This window comes from Phaethon lepturus, unplaced genomic scaffold (assembly GCF_000687285.1).
Source record: "Phaethon lepturus isolate BGI_N335 unplaced genomic scaffold, ASM68728v1 scaffold10936, whole genome shotgun sequence".
In the NCBI taxonomy this organism is placed as follows: Eukaryota; Metazoa; Chordata; class Aves; order Phaethontiformes; family Phaethontidae; genus Phaethon; species Phaethon lepturus.
The window spans coordinates 24,924-34,599 of NW_010548313.1; the positions used below are offsets into that span (position 1 = coordinate 24,924).

Genomic DNA, 9,676 nt, shown 5'->3' on the forward strand with positions numbered 1-9,676 from the left:
TGCCAGAGAGGTGTGCTTCACCTGGTATAAGAAGGCTGGGCCCAGTTGTGTTGGCAACTGCTGTGGTGGCTTGTCTTTGCTGTGGAGTTACTCTGGAATGCCCAGAGACCTCAGCACCCTGGGAAGAGTAATGTGTTCAGGGCTTTCCACTACACTGGTATTACTGGTTTTGTTTGGGACCTGTTTGCTTGTATGTAGTCCTAACCATTTTAGGCTATGTTCAGTGATTATTCCTTAATAAACTGTGGTAGAGCTGATTCATTTGGGGATTACTGGAAGAGGGGAGAATTGCTGGAAGATTTTCAAGGGCTGCCAGTACTGAAATTATTTGTTATTTTGCAACTCTAGACGTGCACACCTAGACATTAAATGACTTTGAAACTGGGGAAAAAATGGATGAAGACTACATAAAAGCCTACCTTCTGGTAAAGTAAGAGCATGCCATTGTTTTCTTGTGCTTGGTAGTTACTTGCCTCATAGAAGGTATTCTGCAAAGTAAAATGATGTGCTTAGTGGGATACCTAGTGTGTTGGAATGACCTTACTCAAGGGCATGGTGTTACAGGTCTCTCTCTTCAAAATAATTAGATCTGCTGAAAAGCGGTCCTTAATAGTCCAAATAGTGGCTGCCATCAAAGGTGCAGCCTAGAAGTGAAAAAGTATGAGACTAAAAAAGCCACAATGAATTTTATACTTATTCCTATATCAAGATACATCTTACATAGTAGTCAGCCTCAGCAAGGAAGTCCCTTCCAGTTTTGTTTGTGTGGGCAAGTGAAGAAGGGAATTCACAGAGGTTTTTGCTGGGCTTCAGCATGTCCAGAAAACAAGTAATGTAACGTGAACAGCCGGCTTCCCATAGGCTCAGACGTCTTTGCTTTTGCTCCTTGAGGTCACTTTACAGTGGAAACATAGATCGGCTCCTATACAGCAATGATTCTCTAACCTCTACCCTGCCAAGTTGTTTTTGTTTTATTTTGTTTTACTTTTTTTATATATATTATATTGAAAATTCTTATAAATTACACTTTTTGTAGTTATGCAGTTTACTGACTGTAAAATACACCATCTATGATAGGTAAAACACCCATATTAGATTTGCTTTATGCATGCTAAAGTGATTCTGGAGGAATAGATTGGTGTACAACTGCATGATAAAACACTGCTTAATAGTGTTTGCCTTGCCAAAATTGGAGACAACAAACAGAATTCTACTTCAAAGTTTGTAATGTTATCTCATCTTACCTTGGTAATAGTTACCCTAATCAGAGGGAAGCAAGACAGGGAATACAAACTAAAAACAAGTCTCTCACAGATACCTTAATTTACTAAGTTCAGTGTGCTACTGTATGCTTTTAATAAAAATTTGGGGTTTAGTATTTGTCATGTTTATTAGTTCATTCTGTCAGACTATACTTGTACTAATTTAATTATAATACAGCTTCCTTTGAAAAACAGATTAGGTGTTAAAAAAGTGTCCCAGCAATAGGTATGTAAATGGCAAAGGAAATCAGTAGTTCAATTTGTAAATTAAGGTCTCATTTTTTTTTTCATAAAGAAAATAATACATGTGACTACTTCAGTATCGTGAGTAAATGATAATTTATTTGTGGAGGATACCTTTACAAAAAGTAATTACTCCAATAAACACTAATGAGTGGTGTGTTTATCTTAAAAGTTGCATGAACAGTTCCTGAGGGTACTGAGGCCAGGTTAAGGTCTAAGGGTTAATCTAAAACACAATGCTTTAAGACCTGGTTCCTGTGTCAGGAGGAGTTCTTCAGTATTTATTGAACATTCTTTCACGGTTTCCATCCCATTTCACTGGCATTTTATTGCTTGCTGATACAAATTATCCAGGGTTCAATAATCAAATGAAAGATTGAGTGAAGCATTTAGGCTTTAAAGCAGTATATCTTGAAGGGATGTATTTTCTAACACATTTGCCCATACCAGACCCACAAAACTGAAAGCTCAGTTTTTAAGCTTACAGTTCTATTTAAATATTTACAAATGGCATCATTCAATTGGAAGGAATTACTGTGTTTTGCTATATGAGCAAAAACAATCAAATGATTTTTTTAATTTCCAGAATTAGACTTCTGACTATGAACGCCAGTTTAACAGGTAATCCCTTTAAGTAATTTAGTTGTGGGGTTGCTTTCTGCCTGTCACTGCATGAAGGCAAAGATAAAACTTTGCATGGGTTGGTTGCTCCATCTAAACGGTAGTTACTCAGTCACAACTACTGCTCCTCCCAACAGTGTTTGTATGTATTTGTAGTGGAATAAGGAGGTGGGGCAAGACTCTAAACCACTTGGCCCTATATGTTGGTTGCACTTACGGTGTTTGATGGAGTTGCAGTGGACTTAACGTGACCCTGAGCTAGCTCACCTGAACTATTTGGTTGGCTGTACTTGATGCTTTTTGCCTTCCCTTTTCATGCTCTTTTATACAGAATCATAGAATATGTTGGGTTGCAAGGCACCCTTAAAGTCATCTACTCCAACCCCTCTGCAGTGAGCAGGGACATCTTAAAGTAGACCAGGTTGCTCAGAACCCCATCCAACCTGACCTGGAATGTTTCCAGGAATGGGGCATCTACCACCTCTCTGGGCACCCTGGGCCAGTGTTTCACCACCCTCATTGTGAAAAATTTCTTCCTTATATCTAGTCTAAATCTACTCTCTTTTAGTTTAAAACAGCATCTCCTTTTCCTGTCGCTACAGTCCCTGCTCAGAAGTCTGTCCCCATCTTTCTTCTAAGCCCCCTTCAGGTACTGGAAGGCTGTAGTAAGCTCTCCCTGGAGCCTTCTCTTCCCCAGGCTGAACAACGCCAACTCTCTCAGCCTGTCCTCAGAGGAGAGCTGTTCCATCCCTTGGATCATTGTTGTGGCCTCCTCTGGACCTGCTCCAACAGGTCCACGTCTTTCCTGTGCTGAGGGCTCCAGAGCTGGACGCAGTTACTGCAGGTGGGGTCTCACCAGAGTGGAGTAGAGGGGCAGAATCACCTCCCTCGACCTGCTGGCCACGCTGCTTTGGATGCAGCCCAGGATGTGGTTGGCCTTCTGGGCTACAAGTGCACATTGCCAGCTCATGTCCAGCTTTTCATCACTATCCTTTCAGTATCTTCTCCTTGTTTGCTTTTCTTCATTGTGATACTTTCTTGGGATGTTACTGCATTTTCATGTGTTTAAACTTGTTTTTTCTCCTCACTGTTAACATAAGAACATTAAGCAGTATGATGATGTGTCACGCAGCTAAAATGAGCAGCATCTTCAGAGGAAAAGGTGAATCTTCTTCCAGTCCACTGGTTCTACAGTCTCCAGATGCTTACTTGTCCTTACCCTGTAAAAGGCCTGGTTCTAAAAATTCTTGACCATGAGAGTTCACATGCTGGGTTCACTGGAGTTTGTCCTTAGATACACTGGTATGACCTCCTGGAGTAAATGACCCAAGGAAGAAGAAGATACAGTGCAGGTAGGGCGGTGGTTTTTACCTCCCTTCCCTTCATGTCATATAATTACAAATCACCGTTTTACACAGTTCCTTAATTGTTCACGAGTAATTGGAGGCCTTGCGTATGAGCAGATCCTGGGACAGACTTTAAAGTTACTTTGTGACAAGGGAGTGAGTGTCCATATGTACTGAGTTCAAATGTTCAGTCACCTGTTATCACCAGGGTAGCTGGGAGTTTGGGTGCACAAGCGTTGCCTTGTCAAATAAGGGAAGTACAAAGGCTTGTAGAAGTTATATGCACAAATTTGAGGGTGTTGGAAAATCTGGCCTTCAGTATCTTTTCGAATCATCGAGTAAAAAGGAGTCTGTGATTTTTGGAGACTTCTTAATGACCGGCTGAATTTTATGGACCTCCAGTCTAAAGTCTGCTCATATAACTGATATGGGGGTTTTTTCTGCCTAAGAATTTCCCTTGCATACACCACAGAAAAACAAACGAACACAATTCCCTGTTATTTCCCTGAAAACCAAAGTCCTCTTTCCTAGCAAGATTAACTTGTCGACTAATCTTAGAGCAAACACTTTATTTTAATCTATCATTGTTTTCTGACTGTGGGTTTAGCAGAGGTCAGAAAAAGAGATTCATTAAACTGATTGCGCATTTGTTTTTCTGAAAGCACGTCAGAAGATTAATTCTTTGCCAAAGAAAATAAAGAAATACAGTATTTCTTTTAATATACTTCAGCTAAATAAAGTCTTAAAATCACATGCCCAGATGGGGTGTTTGCAGCATAGGCTACAAATCATATAATTTCTACTATCTGAAAAGTGCTTAAATGAGCTCTACTTCAGCCATGCTATTTATTCCACACCTGAGGTGAAGTAACTCTGGTCCTTCCTCTGATGTAGAGCCATCGGTGAGCTGACTGCCAGTGTGTTTGTGCAAGTCTGTTTGCTTATATAAAGAACCCATTTCAGCTTCTCCACCCAAGAAATTCATGTTGATTTTGGATAATCCCTGGGCGATTTTATTCTACAAAATAAATAAATAAATCTTTCAAAGCTGTGACGCAGCCCAGCTCTCACATATTTTGGACTATTAGAAGTATAGCATTTGTGTTGGGGAAACATGAACTGACACGAGCCATGGACAATTTTATATTTGCCCAGAAGTAAAACAGAATGCATATTTCAGTATAGGGTCATGTGACGTTGGAGTTTCACCTGACGAGTGCGGAGTCAGTCTGTGATGTGGAGAGTTTTGCGTGTGGATCGCCAGACACCACGTTGTATGTTCATCCTCCAGTGTGACTTCTGTTGGAGTAGTGCAAATTTGGTTTAGTTTGGCAACAAACCAGTATTTCGGAAGAAAAATAAAGGTTTTATTAAACAGATGAAACAAGTCTCTGGGGTCAGCATTGGCTGTCAGGACTCGCTTTTAGTCTGAGAGAGATGGTATGTGTATGTAACAGTGTAGGTGTGGGAATCCGAGTATCCTTGCTGCGAGTGGTGCTGAGCAGGGCTGCGCAGAGGATGCTTTGGCCCAGTGCAGTGGAACAGGTCTCTGTGATCATCATCAATCGCAACTAACCCATTTGATTAAAAATTATTTCTGCTCCCTTCAGGAAACAGTAGCCCACAGGCTTGAGTTCAGTATGCTCAAGTCCTTATCTCAAGTCTGGGCGAATGCGAGAGGGAAAAAGCCCTGATTTTCACTCTGCTCTTTACCCCCACCTGTACCATACATATCCTTCCTCAGGGTTCTTGCTTTGGCAACAAAACTGGTTCTGAATAGGCACATCTCTGCTGAAATCAGTACTAGCTATAAATGTTGCCCTGAATCTCTACGCTACTATTTATTAGGTAACTAATTATTAAATTAGATATCTAAAAATAACTGAAATAACTAATTAACTGTATTTGTCTAACATTGTTATCTACCTTACCTTAACTTGGAAAATGTTGAGACTGGGCTAGGCTGTATTTGCTCTACTGTGTAATAATTGCATTGCAGTAATGTTCAGTGTCACTTGTAGCAGATACCGAATTCATGTAGTGCAAAGCAGCCATTAACTTGGGCAAGCCTGATTTTCTGTCATCTAGATGGATAATGGAATCATAAGATTGGCTTCAAAATCATGAGACTGTATGGACAATACAAATAAAATTTTATATTTTGTTTCCAGCTTTGTTTCTGAGGTCTTGTGAACCATGAGAGGTTCATACAGAAGATTCATACACCTTTTTTATTGCTCTAACCCGAAAGTAAATTGAAATTCATGTGAAGTCACTTATTTTCAAGAATTAAAGCTATAAATTGAATGTCAAATATTTAAAGACGTGCTGATAAATCACTGCAGATAGCAGTGCCTGAGAAAAACAGTATGGAAATGATAGCAAACAAGGGAGAACTGACCAGCTCAACCCAACATACGGTAATATACATATATTCAACATAACATACTCTTGCACTTGCTGCTGTATCCAGTGGACCATCATATTTCTAGTATTCTGTGTTTTATGTGTGTTATATATACCTTTAATTAGACTTGTGATGTAGACAGCCTACTTCTGCATGAGGTTAAGCTGCTGTGTAAATAAATAAAAAGTATGAAAGACAGTTTTTGCTAAAAATAGAAACTAAGTTTAAAGACAATGTTTTGGCCTTAGGCTTTTATTTAGGGTTTTGGAAAACAGAACACGTTCTTTGTTTTCCATTACTTGTAGAAAGCCTAATAGGCAAAATATCACTTCTCATCTAATTTTGCATTCCTTGAATGTGTTTTAGTAAACCCCTTTTCATTTAGACTAAACTACTATAAATTATGCTGGGATATGATCATTCATAGTTTTACTTGAAATATTAGTTTAACTGAAGAACTTCTTTCTTGTGACCTCTGTGGTAATGGTTTAAGCTCAGAAAAAAGGCATCCAACACATGCTTTAGCAATTGTTTTTCTTCAGAAGGTTATGTTTCATGCAGATGATCAAAAAGGCTATATAGTGCCAGCTCACTTAGCCTCCTAGTTAATACTAGCACTGTCAAACCCCCGATAGCTTCACTACAGCAGCATTAGTAATTTTTAGCATTTGAGGTTATTGACCAATTCCCATCAAATTTACCACATGCATATTAAAAAAACAGTCAGCCTTTATAATTTGATGAACTATGTTCACAGACAGAGGCAGAAAGGCTTCTGTTACCACTTTCTCCAAGCAGGAACAAAACGAACTACATCTGAAATGGATCTATGCTGCTAGCTAACCTTCTCTTACAGTAGTTTTTCAGTGCCTTTCAGTCTCTTTAATGTATGTATCTTTACAGTATTTCTGCCTGATAGGTACTTTCTTCCACATCTGTTTTTCACATAGGGAACTGATGCAGAAGACATCAAAAAAAAACGCATGGGAAGTTAAACACCTAATACTTGGTGGACTGGTTAGGGCTCTGTGTGTGCTACCTCTGCTAGCTGCTCCTGTATTTTTAGAGGTGGGTGGCTTGTGCCAGGAACCTATATGCTGTCTGCAGTACCATGGCTCACTAATGAATCAGTCCCCATCATGTGTCTGAACCTTGCTGCAAGGAAGTTTGGCTTATTCCAGGGTAAAGCTGCATTGCAAATCAACATGTAAGTAGTGTAAAAGATCAGAGGTTTAAACTGGAGTATGAAATTAAGCCCTGAGATAATAGCATGGATTTAAGAGATTAGTGATATTAGTACCAGTACATCTCTTTCAGATAAGCTATAGGCATGCGTTCCTTCATGCTTTCTGCCCCTTTCATTCTTTTTTTCAGTGTTTCTTCTTACAGTCTTTTCCATCAAGTAGTCCAGCTGAAATGGGAGTGGTGTATCCTTAATACGGATCTTAGTTTAGTGGGTAGAACACTTTTCTAGCCGATGAAAGAGCTGTGGAACCCCTTAGATAGGGCAAATTGGGAGCGAGTAACGAAGTGATTGTCCAAGCTCCTCTAAGAGGTCCCTGGCAAAACAGGAATGCAATTGCACAGTAACCTAGAACCATGAAGCTCTAACTTCATCTTCCTCTTCGTAGTTGGATTGACAATGATAAGAACCTGCCTAAATAGGGGTAGTTTATGGAAGTGCTCCATGTTGACACATATGCATTTAATATTTTTCCTTATTCCATGGGACTTCTTTGTGCATCTTTATTTTACGACAGGAGATTTGGGATATCTGAAGGTTCTCAATGCATGATAACATATATGATAGTCTGTATTGATTGAAGGGACTCTTGTTCCTGGGCAGTACTGCTGTTGTAGGTCCTGATCTCTCAATGTAAAGTTAGATTGATTTAAACTGATCCAATGCCTTGACTTTGGTCTTGTTCTGAATGAAGGGGAACAAAATGCTAAATGATATGCTGTGAAGCTCCATGTGTTTCCATATCCTTTCCTGGTTCCCCAGCTACATATAAGGCTTCAAAAATTCTACGTGGGATTTATCAGTCTGTATTTATCAGTGGTGGTAACATAAAATTAAATTTTTAAGTTTGATTGTTTGAGGTTTTTTAAATTAACATGTTTGTTTATTTCAGAGTTTTCCAAGGAAGCAAAAAAAAAAAAGCAATACTTGAAATTTCTATGATTAAAACAAAGGATTTCTGTGATTAAAACTTGTTTTCTTCTATGTTTCAGACACGGATATTAAGGAGCTAGAGGATGTTTTTGGACTTAACGGACAAGTAGAGCATAAGCTGAACTTCCTCAAAAAGAATGTATCAAAAGATATAAAGCTGGTACTGATTGCTCATTCTATTGGTTGCTACATCACACTGGAGATGATGAAGAGAGCATCAGAACTTCAGGTACATTAACCTAATAGAATGAGAATTACATTATTAGCAAAGCACATGCTCAGCCTATGGGTAATGTCATGTCTTTCCTGTGGAAACTATATTTTGCTATACACAAACTTTCAATCCTAGTTCTCATTAAAATGCAGTAAAAACATTCGTGACTAATCCTAATAACATATAATGAAGTTGTTTGATGTGAAATGAAGTTCTTACTCTGAATTTGGATCTTTAAATGCCCTTGTAATAGAAATGATTAATAATGGTGATATATATATTTAGGAGTTTCTTGTTGTCTTCTCATCTTCAAATAATTTATAAGCAGATCACTAGATATTTGGCCATTGTGTTACTACCCAAAAATTAGGACTGGTTATGATTTTAATAGCAGTTTCTTAACTCAAGGCAAGCAGATTGCTGACTATACATGGGGAAATGTGTGGAAAAGAATAATAATGTAAATTGTGGTGAGTACTACTATGAAGGATGTTGTTTTTAAAATCTAATACATATGCATATATCATTTCATCTGCAACTCAGCCTTGGTTTGTGTAACTGGGTGAGAATGCGAGGTGTTACTGCATGTTCTTGTGCACATGAACATTTTTCTTTGTCACTGTGAAGCAATAAGAAGGCTGAGGCAGGACTATGTCCTTGCAACTCTCGAAATGGCAAACTGTTAGTGCTTAGTAACAACGCAGTCTACTAGCAGGTGACGAATGAAGAATACTGAATTTTTGTTTTTAAACGTTCACTCTTGCTAAATCATTGCCTCTTCCTTTATATTATAAAATCTTCAGTAGAAGGAATTGCAATGTTAGTGTAAAGTCTGTGTTTAATATATGCATGAGTAGGTTCTTCCACTTCTTCATAACCGTTTCCACTGCATGTCTTTTTTCCTTTAAAGGAAACAGCAACTAAAAACGTGAAACATGAGGTTAACCTGATATATTTCCACAGGCATATTTCACTTTGTGATTATAAACAGGGGCATTTTTGAGAGAACTTTTATTACTATTTTATCGTTTCAAGAGGGAGTGTTCTAGAAAATATCATATGCAGTAATTTGTCCAAAAATATCAACTTTTCTTTGGTCAACATCTGTACAGTGTTTATTACACAAATTATTTTATCTGGTTTCACTTAAACTATAAATTGTTGAGTAATTCCTTTACACCTGGCTCACTAGATGCTGGCAGCATGCTATTCATCAATGTTTTGAAACGTATGTATCTATGGGACACTCTTAGGCTGCACGGTGCACTGTGTGCATGAAGTTGATGTATGACAAGCTACATTTAAGATGCATTTAACAATAGAAAATATTTGTGTAAGCCAGAGTGTTGTGCAACCTTTGTCCCTTTGCCAAAAATAAGTTAACTGTTAGCTTTTATAACATATGAA

General features: G+C 38.4%; 1 protein-coding gene across 1 annotated transcript in view; it reads left to right on the top strand.

Annotated features, from left to right (window-relative positions):
• Positions 1-8,284, top strand: part of LOC104622984 (UPF0554 protein C2orf43 homolog) — a gene marked incomplete at its 3' end in the record, with an annotated part of 28,383 nt that extends 20,099 nt beyond the window's left edge. Inside the window, exon 3 of the mRNA XM_010289922.1 lies at positions 8,115-8,284. Within this exon, the coding sequence (XP_010288224.1) occupies positions 8,115-8,284 (170 nt within the window). The remainder of the gene's footprint in view (positions 1-8,114) is intronic.
• Positions 8,285-9,676: the final 1,392 nt, after the last annotated feature.